The sequence below is a fragment of the Heterocephalus glaber genome, unplaced genomic scaffold, assembly GCF_053883595.1.
Source record: "Heterocephalus glaber isolate CG9 unplaced genomic scaffold, H.glaber_assembly_v1.0 deba00001444, whole genome shotgun sequence".
NCBI lineage: Eukaryota > Metazoa > Chordata > Mammalia > Rodentia > Bathyergidae > Heterocephalus > Heterocephalus glaber.
Window position 1 is genome coordinate 11,837,966 of NW_028258297.1, and position 21,425 is coordinate 11,859,390.

At 37.8% G+C, this 21,425-nt stretch overlaps 1 protein-coding gene across 45 annotated transcripts in view; it reads left to right on the forward strand.

Moving 5' to 3' along the window:
- Window positions 1-21,425, forward strand: part of Rbfox2 (RNA binding fox-1 homolog 2) — a 262,069-nt gene that overhangs the window by 121,653 nt on the left and 118,991 nt on the right. Inside the window, exon 1 of one of the 45 annotated variants that reach the window (XM_087213969.1) lies at window positions 4,754-4,777. The exons of the other annotated variants lie outside the window; for them this stretch is intronic. Coding sequence (XP_087070095.1) covers window positions 4,775-4,777 — 3 coding nt within the window. The 5' untranslated portion in view covers window positions 4,754-4,774. Of the gene's footprint in view, window positions 1-4,753; window positions 4,778-21,425 lie in introns of those variants that run through there. 45 annotated transcript variants of the gene reach the window in all.

Here is a 21,425-nt window from a genome sequence, read left to right on the forward strand (position 1 = left end):
GAGTAAGGGGTAGAGAAAAAGTGATGGAATCATCTTGTAGACCAACGAGCTAAAGGAGGTTGGAGAATTTCAGGAGTGGGAAAACTAGCACAAACTGTTAATGTGGTAATGGAGTGCTTGAAATGCTTGAAGTTTTTTCAAGGAGATGACAGTGTTGGCTCTGATGCTAGGTGGGTGACTAAGCTGAAGTGGTAAAAAAATACACTTGGTACTAAAGACATTAAAGTCAAGGCCAGGGATTTAGCTCAGTAGTTCCACTGCCTCCCTCACATGTGCAAGGACCCGAGTTCGATCCCCAGTACCAAAAAGAAAGAAAGAAAGAAAGAAAGAAAGAAAGAAAGAAAGAAAGACATTAAAGTCAAAACCTAGAAGATCATCTATGTGGATGTAGAAGTCCTCAGAATGATAAGACTAAATAATGGAGATGAAGACAAGGCTAAGACTTCAGGAGGACAGCAAGTGGTACCTGTTTTAAAGAATCTGCAGTTTGCATGGAGGGAAGAGAAGTGGTTTGGAGACTATTGGGAAGCAAAGAGGATGCTTGAAATGGTAGTGGGGAGCCAGGACAGAACTTTATCTTTGCTGAGGTATGGGTAAGAGAACAGCTTTTAGCAGTATTCTCAGGGGTGATCACATTTCTTGTAGAGCAAAAAGGAAAAGAGAACATCACAGAAAAGAGAATTGAGTACGTAGAGAGGTTTGCTTAGGGGACCCACTGACTTCCATGGTGTTGGAGGACAAGGAAGAGCAGGAGATGGGATCAGAAGAACACATTTACTGAGCTGTATGCAATGAGCCATTGGAAAGACTTGGGCATTGCATGATGATGCACCCCGTTGCTTTTGTCCTGACCCAAGCCATCATTATCTCCTGACTAGATTATTAATTTTCACATTAGCCTCCCTGCTTCTGTTGTTCTTCCCCACTCATCTCCCTGAAGTCTTTTCAATACATCAGAGTGATCCTTTAAAATGTCTTTTTGTTGTTTCAGTATTGGGAATTGAACCCAGGGTTTCCACACTGAGCTATATCCCCAGCACCTTTTTTGAGACAGGGTCTGGCTAAGTTCCCCAGGATGGGTTTGAAGTTGGGATTCTCCTGCCTCAGCCTCCCAGAGTGTTGGGATTACAAGTATGCACTATAACACCCAGCCCAAAATGTCATTTTATTTTGCTCCTCTGTCCAGAACTCTCCACTAACTTCATATCTTACTTGGCATGAAAGTCAGATGCACTGCATTGGCCTATATGTCCCTGTGCCATTTGTTTTCCTGGCTTAGTCTCTGCCTTGATTTCTTCTGTGCCTTTCCTCTGTTCACTCTACTGGTGTCAAACTGACCATCTGGCCATTATTTGAATATCAAACACACCCTTGCCTCTGCCCTTTCTTTAGATATCTACCTGGCTCCCTTTCTTGTTTACATGTGATATATACTCAAATGTCACGTATAAAGGAATTACTTATATAAATGATAATCTCTTACCCCTTTGTCTATTTCCTTTTTCCCATTTTAATTTTTCTTCATAGCACCTACTACTATTTGACATGCTTACATGTTTATTGATTTTCTTTCTCCACAAAGGCACTGGTATAGCTTCTGTGCTTAGATAGGTGCCTGACACATAATAGGTACTGATGAGACATTTGTGCACTGCAAAGAAGAGAAGAAGAAAAGTTTGAGAGGTAATAAGACACCAATATCATTGGAAGAGATAGGAGTGGAAGAGATGGCTTGAAAGGTAGATTGGAGAATCTTGAATACTTGGTCCATATTCTGTAGTGACTGAGGGATTCTTGATTTTTTTTTTTCAGTACAGCAACATTTAGCCTTCTTGAGACACTGCCCTGTTATTTGATTCTGTGAAGAGAATGTTTTGGAGAGAGGCTAGAGGCAGTTACCATTGTAGTCATTTGGTACTCTGAGGCTTTGCAATCAGAATTTGGTACTGAGAATAAAATTTTTAGTTACAGGTGCTCATCTTATGCATGAATGCTAAAAGGTGGTAGGCTTCCAGTGAATCAGAAAGCTTCCTTTATTATTTAATATGGTATTTAACCTAAAAAATTTTATTTTGTCATGAAAAAGCAGAATATGGGATTTTGTTATAAAATTTATAAAAAATAAAATTGGAAATAAGCAAATATTCATTTTTGTAGATTTTAAATAATCTGTTTGAAGAGCTAAAAATCAACATGGAAGGCACACAGAAAAAGGAGACAAGGTGAGGGGACTATAGCACTTAAGGTACAGTTCGTATATTCTTGAAAATCAGAAATAACTGATCTTAGCTTCATTGTGTACTACATTATGTGCCAGGTATAGTTCTGTCCTTGATTGAAGCATTAACCTGTTGTGTGATTATATACAGGTTATATAGTCTTTATCCTCTTGTATCTCAACTATAAAATGGGTGTGATTCCTCCCAGGTAGCATTGTTAAATGCTATTCCTTCAGAAAAACTGGCATCTAAGTAAAAATATTCTCAGTGATTTATTCTGTTAATGTAATTGTCAAATGAGCAAAGAGCGTTAATGATGTTTTTGGGTCAATATTAGACAAAGCCTCACTAAAAAATATAGTAGAAGGCAGAGGTGGGGAGGGGGCAGGACATATATGTAGGGGGAGCAGTTGCTATTGTATATGTTTTCCTCTGCTATATTTCATTATTTGTCGAAGTTTTTATTAAGTTTATTAAGATTCCTGGATTCATTGAAAATCAAAACCATGTTTGCGTGTTGTGATTTGGATATTTACAGATAACATCCAATACCAGAGAAAAATTTGAGATTATTAAAGATACTTGAAATTGGAAAGGAGTAGGGAATAGAAATTATCAGGTGCCTCCTCTGCATTGAGGCACAGGGTCATGTGCTTTCACAGTTGTGTGTCTTGTTTATCTTCAGATAGGAAAGCAAGATTCAAACACAGCAGTCCTGCCACAGAGTCAGTGCTCTTAATCAATATGCTATTCTGCTTTCAACCTCTGAGATGTTTCCCAGTGATCCCTACTCCTTGTGCTCATTGTAGAAGCTCTTCCGCCTGAGTTTAGACTGTACCTAATGACTCATTTTGAATGAATAAAATATGGCAGAAGTGATGTGATATCATTTCCAAGATTTGGTTACAAGGAGAATATAGCTTCCATCTTGAGTACTTGGCCTTGCCTCTCCTCTCCTCTCCTCCCCTCCCCTCCCCTCCCCTCCCCTCCCTTCCCTTCCCCTCTCCTCTCCCCCCCGCCCCCTCGAAACTGCCATATTGTGATTAGCCCCATGGAACCCTATGGAAAGGCCCACTTATGGCAAGGAGCCAAAGATTAGGGCCAATAGTCAGTAAGTACTGCCAACAGCAGGTGAGTGGGTTTGGCAGTGACTTCTTGTCAGTCGAGCTTTGATGACTGTGGCTGTGGCCAACTTGATTTTAGCCTCATGAGAGACCCACATCCAAAGGCATCCATCTAACTCAGCTGGATTTCTGACCTAGGCAGATGAATTGCAAGATAATTAATATTCTTCTAAGCTGCCATGTGTGAGAGAGCTTTGTCAAATAGAAATAGATGTTTGGTTTTTGGTACAAAAAGTGAGGTGCTTTACAGTACAGTTCTAATACGTAGAAGTAACTTAGGAATAGGGCAGTAGACTTTGAGGACAGGGTTGGTAAAAGGTGAGAGTACTTTCAAAGTATCATTTCTAAAATTTGGTACATTAAGGGGATCACAGAGTTTAGAGGAAGGCGGACCATTGTTATGTAGTGGCAGGAAGTTTATCAGCATTGTCATTTGTAGTTATATGCAAAGCTGAAAATATGCCTAATAGACTGGGAGATCCAGCTATGTAGATGTCCAGACAGAACACTGAAAATGCTCCAGGTTTGTTGCTACTGATGGTGAAGTGCATGGGGTGTGGGAGGTTAAGGTGAAGGGAGGATGATTAAACCAAAGGATCCAAAATATGTTAATTTTGAAACTTATCTTTTTAAGATGGCAGATGATAATAAAATCAAGATGTGGGTTCCTAGCAAGGATCAGTTCAAGGGCACTGCCAGAGAGGAGTGGTCTAAAGATGAAGCCCAGAAAAGGGAAACTTTTTGGCAAACCTCAGAAAAATTCAAAGGTAATACCTTAGGGAATTGTTCAGGCACAACATTCCTCCGAAACAGGAGGGCTTCTCTCCATGATTGCTGGACCCTAAGGTAGAGAAGGACTTCTTTTTAATATATTTGTGGGTATAGTTTTTGTTTAAAGGAGAAGGATTCACAGAACACCTACTGCAGCTGGCACTGCAAGGGAAAAGAAAGAATTAAAAATGCTAAGAGTCTGCCAGCAGACTAAGAGCCAGGCTAAGAAAACTCCTTGGCTGCTACCATGCTCCACATTTCATGGAAAGGAATGATGGATCAGAGCTTTGAATTAAGAGCCTAGTCCTTGGTGGTGAATGTCAAGGAGAATTATTTCCCCAACCCTGAGACCTAACCAAGGAACTTCAAACTTTTGCCCAGCTGGATTTCAGAATCACTGGGGACCAGGGAGTTACTCCTGTTCCCTGTGCACCTTTTGAAGAAAAAGTGGCAACATTTGATGGTAACAAGATTTTAGAGAGCAGAAAGAGGGCAAGCAAGAAGGTTGCCTTAGTACTGTGCCATCTTGGCTAGGCTTGTCAAAATGTCATGCCTGCTATTCTGTCGTCCGTTCTTATGGCATTTGTTTCTTACAGTTTCCACAGCATATATGAGACACTGACACAGTGAAGAAAGGATCCCCCTCCCACCTCCACCACCATGGTCAGTCAGCTCCCCCATACCTGTGAAGCTGTTGTATTTCTGTGTAAGGCCAATGCTCCAGTTGTATACTAGGCCTCATCTCTGCTGTCTGTTTAGGATGCGGATCTAGCAATTCTCCTGGGATCAAGTTTTCTTTCTTTATTGAATTAGTCCCATAAGCATATGCTTATGCTGTTCTTTCACCTATTTAAAAGTAATACCCTTGACCTCACTTTTCTGCTAGCTACTACTGAATTTCTTTTCCTTTAAAGCAAAACTTAGTAGGGTTGTTTATACTTGCTTACACCAGCTCTTCTCTTCTCATTCTCTCCTATGATTGCAGTCAGGTTTTTATTGCTACCATGTCAGCTCTGAAATCCTCCTCAGACTACTCCTGTTGGCTTTGAACACAATTATCCCATCATTCTTGTCACTTTTTGAAGCAGCTCTGGAAGTCCTCTTTACAAGATGTGATCAAAAATACAGTGAATGCTGCTGTTGAATACCATCCAGGGGAAAGGCAGTCTGGTAAAAACGTTAGGGGGTGTTCTCACCACCTTATTCACTGGATCTGGCACTGATTGATCTCTGGCTCTTTCCCAAAGCCACAATGACCATGAAAGGTAAATGTTTTGAACTGATTCAGGACATCAAGGCAGCCACAACAATGCAACTAAAGACACTCACATAAAAGGACTCCCAGAACTATTTCAGAAAGTGACAAGGATTAAGTGTGTTCAAAGTAGGGAGGACTGTCTTGAGAGGGGTTAAAGCCAATGTGTTTTTTACTGTAATACATTTTGAAAAATTTGAACATTCACTGTATTTTTCCATCTCACCTCATATATCATATCTATAACAGGCAGTTTCCTTTAAATGCAGTTGATTCCTCAACCTAGAACATACCCATTTTATAATTTCTGATTCCAAATTTCAATTACATCTTCAGTAGGTCCTAACTTATAATTACTTCTGGTTCTCCTTATATTTATGTAGTCTCAATGCAATATTTGAAGATTTGGTTTTTTCTTTTTTGAGACAGGATCTCACTAGTAGTTCAAGCTGACCTCGAATTTGAGGTGATTCTCAAGCCTACCCCAGCCTCCTGAGAGCTGGGATTATAGGTGTGTGCCACCACTCTAGGCAGTATTTGAAGGTTTTTAATCACTTAATAGTTTACTTGGAGTGCCACTCCAGCAGTGCATTTGTTTAGGTACATACTAACCTGTGTCACTCAGGCAGGTGTCATTTTGACTGGTTGATTCTCGTATTAAATAAATTTGATAAAATTGTTGTTTTCATATTTCCTGTTATCTTATAAAAATTAATGAAAAAATGCAATTTCTGGTCATCCTGCATTTAAATAATTGGACTGGAAAGTGGTTAAAGACCTTTACAATGCATAATTTCATTGACAAGAGGATAGATGATTTCTTTGTTCCATAATTACACAATATTTTTATTTCTATAAATGCTATTCAGAATTATCAATCCTTTTTCATTTCTATGTCATCAGTTGTCTTCCAGTTACCTTTATATATACATACTTCTGATGTGATCCCTCCCCCACCACACACACACACTAGGGAATGAACTCAGGACCTTGCACTTGCAAGGCAGGTGCAGCACCACTGAGCTAAATCCCTGGCCCTATGATCTGATTTTTAAAAGTTTACTTGTTTCCTTTTTTTTTCCAGGGGGATGGTAGTAGGGGTTGAACCCAGGATCACTCTACAACTGAGCTACACCCTCAGGCCCTTTTTAAAGTTTTATTTTGAATAGGGTACCATTTTAAGTTGCCCAGGCTGGCCTCAAACTTGCAATCCTCCTGCCTCAGTCTCCTGACTAGCTAGTGTTACAGGTGTGCGCCACCACATCTGGTTTGTTCTGAGTATTTGCTTGAAAATATTGCATGAAGAAATCCTTTCTGTTGAGATGAATGACTGTATCATATTTCCTTTTTCCCCTTGGAAATTTATCTTTCACTTATTGATTGAGAAAATTCATCCAGGTTAGGATATCATTGTATAAAAATCACAATCTAAAAATGTCACTTATGTATAAAAATTTGCTGTTATCATTAGAGTTTATAGTGTTGCTATCTTTGCATTCATCTTTTCATCTTATAACGATTGTGAAATATCTTCCTCTGTCAATTTCCTTCTTTTTGACATTATAGGTGGAAAGCAAAATAAAACAAAAAAAACCCCTGAATTTGTAATTGTGTTCAGTGAAAACAAAGTAGGCTGTACAGATAGTATTTTCAGTCTTTTTAAATACTTCCTTGAAAGATGATGCAATAGTTTGCAGAATGCAATAAGAAAATGAGGATTATGGGTTAGTGATGACCTATTTCACTATTTCATCATTCTTCCAAGTAAGACTATGCCACTGCTGTGCTTTATTCTAGCCCTTTTTTTTGGTACCGGGGATCGAACTTGGGACCTTGTGACCTTGTGCTTGCAATGCAGGCAGCCGAACCACTGAGCTAAATCCCTGGCCCATTCTAGCCTTTTTTTAATGACTGGTAGTAGTTAATGAATATTTCAAGATACAAGAAAAATCAGATTTCTAAAATTTCATAATGAATACTAGGCTTATAATAGGTTTCAAGGAAACCCATATGTTAATTCCAAGATAGAGTGAGGTTTTTTTTTTCCCTGAAGTAAATGTGTTTTGTTTATTTGGGATACTCTTAAGGAATAAGTCATAAAACTTCAATCCTCACAAATAAAACTACTTCATAATGGAGGTGGTCCACTTTGATGGTGTAGTGAATACTATCTGAGTGCTAAAAACCCTCAAATGTATACCTGTAGGCCAGTCTGATCTCTGGAAGCTTACATCTTATTATCTACTTGACATTTCCATATGTAATAGTTTCTCTAATTTAACAAATCCAAAGCTGAAACCCCTGACCTACATTTGCTTTTCCCCACCCTTCACATGCTCCACCCACAGCTTTCCTCTTCTTAGACAATGACATCTTCCTGTTGCCTGAGTTAAAAAAAAAAAAGTCGTAGTCATCTTGGACCCTCCTGTCAGTCCTATTACTTAGCAACTCCCTTTTGCGCTGACTTTCCAAAAAACCTAAATTTGAACCCTTTTCACTAGCTCTACTACTATTCCATCCTGGTTCAGTTTACCATCCTTTCTTGCCCGGAATATTGTGAGTCTTCTCTTTGTTCTCCTGTTTGCACCATTGAGTAATTTATTCTAATCACAGTATCTGACCTAATCCTTCTAAAATATAAACCTGACTGTATTCCAAATCCACTGATGTATTTCTCTCAGAGGAAAAGCCAGAGAATCTCTAAAGGATCCCATCAGGAAGACTCCTATGTACTTTTAACTTTCATCTCCTCGGCTTCCTGTTTGTCACTCTCTCCCAATGCACTGTTCTTGCTAGTAGTTCCTCAGACTTGCCAGGCCTTTGTGATTATTTCTTCTGCCTAGTGTCTCTTCGCTAGTCCTCAGCTCTTCTCATAGCCTTCAAATTTCTGTTCAAATGAGATCTTTCCCATAAGGCCTACATACTTTAAGCCATTCTATTTTAAATTCTCCATAGCACTTAGCATCTTCTAAGCATTATATACATATGTATGTATCACTACCTATCTTATCCTGTAGAGATTTTTGTTTGTTTTGTTCACAGCTACAGCCCCAGTGCCTAGAATTGTGAATGGTGTTTGATAAACATTTGTCAGATGGGTACCAAATTCCAGAGGTTTTGTGCTTGCTACTTTTTCTTTAATGAGGGCTTACTGTTAGTTAGTAGCTACAGGAATCTGTAGTGATAGAGCTTTCTTTGTAGTGGTAGTCAGTCATCATTCAGTTGTGTGCTCTCGTTTACCAGTCACTCATGGCTGTGTGTGTGTGTGTGTGTGTGTGTGTGTGTGTGTGTGTGTGTGTGTGTGTGTTGATGGTTTATACCTTTGGAGCCAGTTGACTGGGTTCCAGACCTGAGTGTGATGCACTCTGTCTAAAAGGCATTAGGCAAATTACAGTATCATGCTTTCCTGTCTGTCAAATGAGAACAAAAATGATATTGACTGCAGAGGTTGTTTTAGCCACGTAAGCTCTCAGTACAATTTCTGGTACATAATAAATGTTCAGTAATGTGCTAGTTATAATGATTGCTTATTGTTTTAGGACCCATCCCAGCTGTTCCAGCTATGCTCCTGAATGACAGTATTGAGAACCATCTGATCCTGGGTCTCATTTTCTTTCCTTTTAAAAGACACTATGGGTGTGTTGGGTCCTCCCTCCTACCTTTTACCTCCATCTCTCTTTTTTATTGTTTAAACTTTATTTATACTTCTACCATTTTAATTCACATTCTTTTCCTTCTTCCCTCCTACCTTTTCAGCAAATATTAAGCATCACTTTCCCCTTCCCTGCTCTGTTCTGAATCTTGTGGTTTTCTTGTGTCTCCATTCCTTTGTTCTGTGTATAAAATAAAAATTGCCTTCTTATGATACATTTACTGGAATTACATTTGTATAGGGAAAATGGAAATGCTTAAGGTGTTTAAATAAAATTGAACTTACTTTTTAAAGCTCTCAAATTCTTCTCCAAAACAATGACAAATATCGCAAACCAGTCATTAAAACCCATGAAAGTGTTCCACTTTTCTCTAAATCTCCACAAGTCTTCACTTTGTTAGCTAGTGATTAATTTTTCATCTGCCAAGTATTTATTTCCAGATGTGATATGTAATTTGGGTAAAGAATATATTACCTTTGTAAGTAAAAATTTGATTTTGACTGCTCATTAATTGAATGAAAATTCACTGAATTTCTACTACAGTATGTGTAGATACTTGGAAGGGAAGCTTTGCCTTTAAGAGTGTTACGTAGATTTTGTTTTCCTTTTCTTAAACCTAACCAGTGGGCCACTGGCTCCATTCACATTCTCTTAACAGAAAGAAAAAAAATGCTTTGGAAAAACACTTCAGTGCTTGTTGTCTTAGACTGCTGAAACAAATTATCAGAGTGATTGACTTAATGAACAGAAATGTGATTTAGGAAGTCCAAGAACAAGAGGCCAGCAATGTTTTTTTTTGGTACTGGAGATCAAACTCAGGTCCTTGCACTTGCGAAGCAGACGGTGGAACCACTGAGCTAAATCCCTGGCCCAGCAATGTATGTTTTATTATCTAAAGCTTTTCTCTTTGGTTATAGGTTTCTGCCATCTCCCTTTGTGCTCAGATTACCCTCTCCTTGTGCATAAGGACGAGGGAGAGGCACAAACTCATCTCTTCTTTATAAAGACACTAATCAGGGACCACTCTACCCCTCCATGAACCTTACTGAACTTTAATCACTTCTTTAGAGTATCCACCTCCTAATACAGCTAACTAGGGGTTAGGGTTTCAACATAGGAATTTGGGGGGTGGAGACAAACATTCAGTTCATAGCATTTGTCTTTCTAATTTGTAAAATATCTCAGTACTTCCTGTATAGTAACCATCTTGACAGACCTGCCTGTGTCAAGATGTGTAAACTAGGAAGGAAATTGAATCAGCCTCACTAGGCCATAGTTCCTTTGTCAGTAAAACAGAGGCATTGAACTGATTGATAGCTATAATTCATCGTTAATCGCTAGTATAGTCCATTTTCATTTCTGTTCCTTGTTTTCCTCTTCCCCTAAGATATTTAGAATTATTTGTATCAAATTTCTTGTTTTTATTTTTTATGGTTTTCTTATTTTGTTACCTTATAATTTTTGTGTCTCATGTCCCATTTTGTCTCCAGCTATTTTATCCCTGAATTGGACATATTTTCTAAGAACTTGTAAATATGATATTCATTAGGTCTTTATAAGATTTTAGTCACTGTATTTTGTCATAGTGACAAAGTCCCCATGATAACCTGAAGGAAGAAAGGTTTATTTTGGCTCATGGTTTCACAGATTTTGGTCTGTGTTCACCTGGCTCTCTTACTTCTGGGCCCATGATGAGGCAGAACATCCTGGTGGGAAGCAGGTGTTAGAGCACAGTGCCACACCTCATGGCAAACAGGAAGTAGAGCTGGAGTAAGAGAAAGAGAGACAGACAGACAGAGTGGGGGAGGGGGAGAAGGGGGCTGGGGACAAGACAGTAGCTCCCAGGGGCACACTTCTAAGGACCCACTGTCGTCTCCCATCAAATTGTGAACCTATCAGCAGATTGATGAAGTTACTTCCCTCATGATTCAGTCACTTCCCCAAAGCCCCACCTCTGTACACCGCTGCTTTGGGACCATGCCTTCAATATATGAGTCTTTGGGAAGTATTTCAGAATAAACCATAACCATCAATATAGTATATATTGGTTTGTTTTCCTGAAGCTTGCTGTCTTTTGCCAAGCAAGTTTTCTCACAGCATCATTTCTTAGAATTTAACCACAGAAGGCTAGTGACATTGTTTTTCATGTACACTTTTACTGAAACATCTAATTTATTATGAGTGGTCAGTAAGTATGAATTGGTGAGATAACCATTATGTATTCTCTACTCTTGAGGGAAGGAAAGACCTTGGGCTGTCGCTTCTAATTTCTGCTTTTTGATCTGTGACATTTGACAATAGTTGTTCTGCAGTCTCAGTGGCTTTTCTCCTTTTGTGAGTACCACTACAAAGCTATGGAGGATTTTAAAAATTTGGGTAACATGATTGTGATACTTAGTTGGAGATAACGTTTGCCTGATTGATTGAGGAAGTTTGCCAGAAACAGTGTCACTTAGGACTATTGTTAGGACCTAGATGATAAGTGAAGGAGAGGTCTTACCCAGGTTTTAGTATAAATTCTTAGTCTGCTGGAGACTGTCTTAAGGGACAAACCATCCAGTAACACATTTTGTACAGTTTAAAGCTGTCTCCTTTAAAATGAGAAAATCTGTAATATCCGTGACATAGCAATAGTCACGTTGATAATTATAAAGGTGCTGGTTAGCAGCTACTAATGTTTGAATGCCTACTATTTGCCAGTCTTACTAGTAGGCATTTTACAGTTGTTAACACATTGCATCCCAAGAGCAGCCCCATGGTAAGTGGCCATGGACAGGCCATTCTGACTTTTCTGGTAAACTCTATGTTCCAGCAGTGTGGTATAGTGCTGGATGAATATCAGGTACTCAGTAGACATTGAACTGATTTGAACTCTAGCACATCTCCTTGCTTAGAATTGTTAGTCTCTTGTCTACTCTTGCACTGCCCAGCTGTGGGTTTTGGAAGTTTACAAATTCAACTCCTTTTACTCTGAATTGATCTGTCCTTAGATTAACAAGATACTTTCCCACCAGGCAGGTTGGTCATTAAATAATCTAATGCCTCCTTGTGCATGTGACACGGGTTAAACATTACCCTTTCTACCGGTAGTTTGACTAGTCTACTCACACTGTGCATGGTGGCATTACAGTTTCTCTTGCTATCTGAGCTCAACACTAAACCCCAGTTTACTTAACAAAGGACTCAAACATGTTTTTGCTAGTGCCTTTTTTCAGCTTATTGGATCCTACTAATTTCTTTTTTCTTGTTTTGCATTTTATGGAATCCATTTCTTCTCATGTGGCTAGGAAAAATGAGGCCTTTGTCTTCTTATGTTGAGCTCCTTAAGTAAGAATAGCTCAGTTTAGGATAGTTTGATGTATCCTTAAGACTTGACCATTTGGATCTGACTTCTTTCTGAAGATCAGTGTTTTCCCAGTTTCTATTTGACCAGCCTTTATTTCAATTTTGTAATTCTGCTTTCAGGACTTCACTGATTCCTATATTTTCATTGTTGGGTACTGAAGTTACACTTAGTCTGAAGTTCCTCCTAGTAGCTGTTGTTCAGAATGCCTTTCTGTAGTGGAGCTTCACAACCTGCTTTATTTCCCCCCTTCTCTAATCTTCACATTTATTTTGTTCCCCTCTCCTCCAACCATATGGTACACATTATTTGAGGAAATCTAGTTATATTTCAGAGTGTAGGTCTTAGAAGCCTGTTTATGCACTGCCAAAGTTCAGTTTCCCTTCATCCATCTCTCCCCAGGTAATTAGCACAAATGAGCATAGTGACCTTTTAGAATATCTTTCAAGGGAGGTAGCCAACATACCAACTCCCCCAGGAGATGGCTGAATGGAAGCCAACGGGTATGAAACAGTAGTGAGCAAGAAGAGTAAACCTTTAAGATGAGCAATTTTAGAAGTATGGAACTAAATGAAAGCAAGAAAAGCAAAGGGAGTGGGGAAATGGTGTTACCTTTTACATGGAAAAGATATAAATAATGTTAAAGGCAAACCAGGATATATTGAGAGCCCCAATAAGTTGTTTTCTTTAAATTTTATTTTCTGTTTATTCCTGTCTCTTAGTGTATTGGTAACTGGACTAAATTACATTTTAACTCATCTTTGAATAAAAAGCCAACAACGTATATATTGTATAATTGATTAAACTTCAGCCTGTTATCTCCAAACAAATCCTGAAATTTCAAATTATTGGATATCAGAACCTAAAAATATACCTGACTGTTTTGAGATGAAATTGAGACCTGCATTTATCAGCCATTTATCCAAAAAAGCATATGTCCAGCCAAATCTCCTATACTTTCCACATGTACCCCAACCCACAATCAAATTCAGGATCTTGCACTTGCCAGACAGGTGTGGCGCCACCAAGCTACATCCCCGGCCCTCTGCATGTACTCTTACTATATAGTTGATGTTCATATTTTCAGTGTAATTCTGTGTAAATGATTCCCACAGATGTGAGTTCTCAGTTAACTAGAGACTTGGGTTTTTCTTTTTTTCCTCCAGTTTTACTGTTTCTCCAATTTAACACAGCACTGGGTTTGTCTGATCCTTATTCTTTTGCATATTGACTGCTGTTTTGAACCTTTTGAAGAGGCCTTGCCACAAAAGTCTGTATTTTCATTTTGTATGGCCAAAGTCTCATTTTCAATGAGGAATGAGAAGTTATAAAGCAGAATCTCAAGGTTAGGATAAGAGAGACAAAAAAGAATACTTAAACCTCTAAGTAATAAACATTTCAGAAAGTAGGCTGTGCATGCTATTCTGGGTTGATATCAGAAGATAAAAGAAAGTGCTGTATTATAAAAATAAGAGTTTTGTTCATAAAATGTTAAGAAACACTAGCTTAGAGTCTTTGATTTTCTCAGGGTGATTAGAATCCCCACCTTGGTAGGTGTGTGCTAGAAGAATGTCATTAGGGTTTGTGCCAACCGGGAAGATGTAGAAGGACTTGACGGAAGTTTGGGCCTGGCCCTCAGGGGCAATATATTCTCTCTCTCTCTCTCTCTCTGAGCGGGGGTACCGGGGATCGAACTCGGGACCTTGTGCTTGTTAGGCAGGCGGTAGCACCACTGAGCTAAATCTCTGGCCCAAGGGGCAAAACATTCTCCACCCCACACCTTCTCTTGAGCATTCAAAGCCAGATCAGTTTAAACAGCTATTATCCACCCCACACCATCCCCTCAAAAAAAAAAAAAAAAGGTCTTAGTGGACTGATCCCTTAATAGAACAGTTGGAATGCTGCATCTGGGATATATTTTGTCAGTCAGTCCCTGACTTGAAAGAATCTCCATGGCGTGGAGGTACGATTTGGATCTTGGGCCTAGCCCTTAATAAGAAAATGTTTTGGATTTTTGCGAAAGGAGATGAGAGTTAGAAATGCAGGAAAAGGTCCTGTCACAAAAGTTAACTATTAAAATGAGATAGGAGTAGGATGTAGACTTGGGTAAAATACCTAACCTAGAAATACTAGTGGTTTGCTAGGACAAAAAAATAGAAGTATTTAAATGAAATAGCCCCTTAAAGTATCCCTCTAATTCCTTAAAGTAGGAATTATAACCATCTTTAGTTTTCTGCGTTACTGGTTCTTAATATTTATTTTGGGTCTTGAATAGCACTGAGAATCTAATGAAAGTTCTGGACCTAGTCCCTAGAATAGTGTGCATATTTAAAACATTTTGCACACACTTTTCAGGTGATCATGGGCCCTGTGAAGCCCAGCTGTATTGAGAATGCATTAACTCTTTTGTTACTGGCTATTACCAAGACTTAGTGAAAGTGCAGTGAACCTGGTACCTCAGAAAGTATTTGGAGGCTAAAAGGTGATTAGTATTGCTTTACATATGGATGCAGAATGGATTAAATCCAAGGTAAAAGCGGATGTGCATTTGCTGATACTAGAATCTGGATTTTAAAGAACCTAATTTCTGGTTCAAGTCTCTTTAGTTGGTACCTTTTTAAAAAATTAAAGGTAACTGATGTAGATAAAATATGAGGTATGTTACTGGACTGCCCAGAAGATCCTGCCTAGAAAGTCAGCTGCAATGCAAGCTTTGTCATTCACTATGACTCTGGACAGGTGGTCACTCATCCTCCTGTATAACAGATACATCATAAAGGATACTGCTAGCAAACTGAATTACAGGATACTGAAAAGAAACACACCCAGAATTGTTCCAGGTCACACTAAAACCACAGGTAATATAACTACAAGACAGGGAGTCAAGACTACAGAGGCCACTGTGAAATTGGATGTTTCAGTAGACAGCAGCTTATACTTAAGGTTGGATACACTTGACGTAATGTGGAATGAGGGCCTGAATGTTTAAGAAAACTAGAGCCAGAGTGAGCTTCCTTACTGAGTCTGAGGTAGAACTGAAAGCAAGGTCAGGCAGTGTTGCACATCTGTGGGTTGGATCCTAAACTCAAAGGAGACCATCTAGGAGAGGAACTTGATGCCGAGTCAAAAAGTGCAAATGGCATTATAGGAGTAAGATTCATGGGTAAGATTCCTGAGCAGTAGGGACTCAAGGCCTCTCCAGCAAATAGGTTTTGGACTCCATTTATTTCCTTTTATTCAGCAAATCCATTATGCAAACCTGCTGTGGGCTAAGCACTATTGCAAGTTCTGAGGATACAAAGCAGGTTTGATTTGGGTTCAGCATCCTTCCATTGCTTCATCACAGAGACACTTTGATATGTTTCTAGTAAAGGTAAGAACAAATCTCTACACTGGTCAACCTGAAGTGTGGCATCATGTGGAACACACTGGCTGGAATGAGAGGAAAGAGAATGAAGAGCAGTTCCTGAACAGTAAATAAAAGTTATTTCTTAGTAGCTGGGCATGGTGGTGCACACCTGTAATCTCAGCACTCAGGAGGCTGAGGCAGGAGGATTGCTGTAAGTTTGAGGCCAGCCTAGGCTACATAGTGAGTTCAAGGCCAGCTTGAACTACATAGTGAGACCCTGTCTCCACAAAAAGTTATTTCTTTGAGCCCTCAGAAGTATTTTAGAATTCAGGAATTGGTTTTCCTAAATTTTTTTGAGGGATGAATATCGTACTTTCTGATGAGGATCATAAGAAATATGTTCTTGATGATCACTTTATTAATAATACAGGTTAGTAGTACATGTTGTATCTTATTTTAAAACATGATTTCAAGGTATTTACAATACATGCTTTCACATTGTTGTTTCAAACAGGAAATAACAAGTACTATAGTATTAATGGGACTTTCTAAGAAGATTCTATATATTAGTATTGATCCCAAATTGATTTAAACCAGAACTTCTATCTCAAATTTTCCTTCCCTCCCTGCTTCTTCCTTCCCTTCCGGTTTAATAATATAGGTAATATAAAAACTTGAGTTTTAAAAAGTTGTGACATGCTACTTGGATAATACCTTTGGAAAAAAACCATATCTAAAAGTGTGCCTTTTAATATTCATATTTTGCTTTTTGGCTAAGATGTTAAAAGGGAACTTCCTCTAGAAATAGTAAAGAAAACTTTTTCATTTTTGGTAGTGGTATTGGAATTTGAACCCAGGGCCTTGGATAAGTTAGGCAAGCACACTACAGCTGAGCTGCCTCCATAGCCCAAGAAAACTTTTAAAACTGTGAAACTGAAGGTTAAATGGAAGGCTTGAATCTTTATTCTTTTCTTCACAAAATGATTTTCAAAGAATACCAATAAAAATAAACATATTAAAGAAAGAAACATCTTTTAAGTTTTAATAGCTTACTGAAGCAACATTTTACAAGTTGAGTATCCCTTATCTGAAATTCTTGGGACCAGAATATTTAATATTTTGAAGTATTTTGCATTTTGAAGTATTTGTATAAACTGGCCGAGCCTCCCTAACTTCAACATTCAAAATCCCAAAACTCTAAAATCCAAAACTTTTGAATATCTTGTTGTCACTCAAAAAGCATTGGATTTTGGATTTGGGGGTTAGGACTGCTCAATTTATATATTAGAGGAACAAGAATAATAAAATGAAAAGGCTATTTTAAGAAGGTGTCTGCCTACTGGTTTTGTCTATGATGTGGGCCACTGAGCATCTGGTAAGGAACATGAACTGTATCGTAAAGCTCATAAAATATTTTGGTAATTCTGTAGGAAGAAACATACGGTATTATAAACACTGGGTATAATCATTTTGTGGTATTCTGGGTAACAAAAATATTAAAATACAGAGAGGTACACTTTTTTTTTTGAGACAAGGTTTCACTACGTAGTTTAGTTTGGCCTTGAACTCACCTTGTAGCCCAGATTGGCCTCAAACTAGTGGGAATCCTGCTTTAGTCTCCCAGGTGTTGGGATTACAGGCATGTACCACCATGCCTATTTTACTCAGATTATTTTTTATTTCAGTGCTAAGTAGTATTTTTTTGTAATTAAACTTTTTGTTTTGAGATAACTAGATTTACCACCCATGCTGAAAGTTTGGTGTTTGATGGAGTTTTTGACTTAGGTGAACCCTTGCAAGAGAGTCATAATCAAGATAATGTATCCATCACCACCAAAAGGTATTTTTCTTTATCCTTTTACCATAATTAATTTGCTGTTTTCTTCAGAACAATCTGAAAATAAATTTCAAATTGTGTATGTTGTGTATAAAATGTCCTTTTAGTCCTAAATAATTCCACATTTATTTTCTAAAATTGAGAGCATTCTCTTAGGTGACCACAATAGTTATAAAAATCAAGACATTTAGTATAGGTACTCTTGTAAAATCTACAGCCCATATAATTTACCATCTGTCCCAGTATGTTATTGATACAACAGATAGACTTTCCTCTTCATTAAACTTTTTATTTTTAAATAACTATAGACTCACATGCAGTTGCACAAAATAATAGAGATATATCTTGGGCTCCCTTTATTTTTTACCCTGTTGGTAACATCATGCAAAACTATAGTGTAGTATCACAACCAAGGTGGTGACAGTGGTACCGTCAAGAGACAAAACATGTCCATTGCCACAGGGATCTCTCATGTTCTGTATTTATGGCTGCACCTACTACCCACTTTCCCCACTCCTTCTTTAACTCATGACAGCCACCAATCTGTTTCCCATTTCAGTAATGTTATTTCAGTAATATTATGTAAACGAGATTCATCCAACAGAATCCTTGTAGGATTGTTTTTTTGATCACGATATATTCACTTGAGATTCATCCAGGTTGTTGCACATATAAATCATTCATCCTTTTTTATTGCTCAGTGGTGTTCCATGTTATAGAGATGCCATAGCTTGTTAAAACAGTCACATGGTGAAGCACATCTTTGTTTCTATTTTCTTTTTTGTAATAAAGCTATCACAAACATTTGTGCATAGATTTTTGCCTGAACATATCTTCCACTTTTCTGGGATAAATGTTCAGGAGTGCAGTTCTTGGGTTTGATGAGGATGATGATTGCATGTTTACTTTTTTTAGGAAATGACTAAACCATTTTCCAGACTTGAGCCTTATTATAACCACCAGTATTGTATGAGTGGTTCAATTTCTCTGTATCTTTGTCACCATTTGATGCTACTTTTTAAAAAGCCATTATGGTAAATGCATACTGATATCTCAGTAGAGTTTTAATTTGCATTTTCCTAATGGCTAATGATCTTGAACATATTTTTCATGTGCTTTTAAAAATAACCATATATCCTCTTTGATGGGACATCAGTTTCTTTTGTCTAATTAGATTGTTTTTATTGTTGAATTTTGACAATTTTTATATTCTAAAAATGGGTCATATGTGGTTTGCAAATAGTTTCTCACTTTGTAGCTTATCTTTTTGTTCTGTTAAGGTCTGCCACAGGATAAAAAAAACATTAGTTTTGATGAACTCCAGTTAATTAATTTTTCTGTTTATAGATCATGTTTTCTATGTTACATGTTACATCTCTTTGCCTAGTCCTAAATTCTGAAGCATTCTGGGGTCTTCCACAAGTTATAATTTTGAGGGGATGAATGTGTGGGCTCCCTGCTGCTCCTTCTGTAAAATTGTTTTCCTTCTGTAATATTATTGGGACATGGATGTTGGGATGTGTGGCTGTGGCCTGGTGAGTATAGAAGTCAAAGCTCCCCACTCAGCCTTAATTGGGTTATAGCCATGTTTTCAGTCTTCTAGGTTGCCCTTTTCTCCTTTTCCTTTGGTTGTACACCATGGAGTTTTATCAGGAGGCATTTTTTTTCTGTCTTTCTATGTTCTTCAGCTTCAGATCTGGGCTGTATGTGGCAAAAGAGAAACCAGAAACCTCACTGTCCTGTGCTAAGGGTGTTAAAAGACTTTGCTTTTTCTCTCCACCTTTTAAAGTCTTCTGTGGCTGGGAGTGTAGAGTGCATGCTTAGTGTTCGTGAGGCCCTGGGTTCAGTGCATAGTACTGCAAAAGCAAACAGAGTCATCTAATGTTTAAGATGTTAACTGTCTAAAAGGTCTACTATCTAGAATAAATAAAGAACTTAAAAAAATCAGACCTCCCAGATTTAAAGATCCAGTCCACAAATGGGCATCTGAAATGACAGACATTTCTCAGACAAAGAAGTAGAAATAGCAGATAAAGATATGAAAAAATGTTCAACATCACTGGTCATTCGAGAGATCAAAATGAAAACAACACTCATTCCACCTCATCCCAGAAAGAATGGCTGCTATCATGAAATCAATCAATAACAAATGCTGGTGGGGCTGTGTAAACTGGTGCAACCACTGTGGAAATCAGTATAGAGGTGACTCAAAGAACTGGGACTGTATTGACCCATTTGACCCAGCTATTACTCTGCTAGGTATCTTCCCAAAAGAATTAAAAGAATCATACCACAGCGATATATGTGCACCCATGTTTATAGCAGCATAGTTTGTAATAGGTAAAACTTGGAAACAGCCCAGTTGCCGATCAACTGGAGACTGGATAAGGAAAATGTGGTTTGGTTTTGTTTATTATAAAATGGAGTACTACTCAGCCATAAAGAATGGGAGATTAGAGACATAGCTAAATAGATCCACAATGAGGCAATACTTTTTAAGTGAAATAAATAGGACACTCATGTGTAAATAGCGAATAGTTTCTCTGGTGTGAGAAACTGAAAGTGTAAATAAGGATCAAAAGGCATAATAGATACTGCAGAATAGGAACAAAAGGTCCAGAGAGGAAGGGCATGGGGGAGGGATTGGGGAAAGGAAAGAAAGGAATGGAATTAATATGAGAAAATGAAAAAATGGAAACAAAGTCTTTGTAAATAGAGAGGGGGGTAGAGAGGTTGAAGGGAGGGCAGGGGAATGGGGATAAAATAAGAATCAAGATATATTATGTAAAGGTACAGATCTCCAGTGATGAATGTCATTATATTGTATACCTAAAATGTTTCCAATAAAATTAACAAAAAAATATGTCAACTGTCTAGAGCAATTGTGGTGAACCTACAGCAAGTGTGCTGCAACCAGCTTTTTGTTATCGTTAAAAGCTCTAAAAGGTTCACCTTCACAGGTCTAGAGTTTTACATCATACTTAGGGAGGAGGAGCAAAAAGTATGAATACTCTATCTTCCTGGAAGCAGAAACAAGTAATTTTTATATTAATTGAATATGGTAGTTGTGTCTATCAAACAGAAGTGTGGATATGAGTTAATGTATAAATATTCTAAGAGAAATAAATGGGGTTTGAAATTGATTTATAAATGTAAATGTGAGTTTGAAAGTTAATTTAGTAATATGAACATTCCAAGAGAAAAAAATGGAACATATATTGTTTTCTAATTTGCCTTTTTATTTTAATTTGTTTTTTAGGAATTAAAGTTTTAAAAATCATAGAGCTGCAAAGATGCTCAAGAAATACATATTTATCTAATTATGCAGTTTGAATAGAACATTTCACATTATCTTTTCTAGTAAATCCTTCAAATTTAAAAAATTTTGTTTGATTTTGATGTCAAGTTAGTAAAGCCTGCCCCTAAATCAAACTTTTGAGAAATTTTTCTTAAAACATACTGTTTATCTGGTCATTATAGAATTATAATATACTGTATATAATGATACAGTTTCCAACTGTATCTCTGGCTTTTCTAGTTTGATAACTGTTATTTGGCATGTTGGTACTTACTGTGTCAACAGTTTCAGTTTGTTTCCCTGATTTGCCATAGTTTGTGCCATCGCTACCATTTTAAACCCAAAGAACAGAATCATTGCCAGACATGATGGCAAAACAATAGTCCCAGTTACTTGGGAGGCTGAGACAGGAGGGTAACTTGAGCCCAGGAGTACAAGGTCAGACTGGGCAGCGTAGCAAAATCACCATATCTGTCTAACAGATGAAGAGCTGATATAGGCCTGAATTTGCCAACTGTGATTATTTCCAATATGAATAAAAAAGTGGCTATTTATTTAATACTGTTGTGAGGTGTT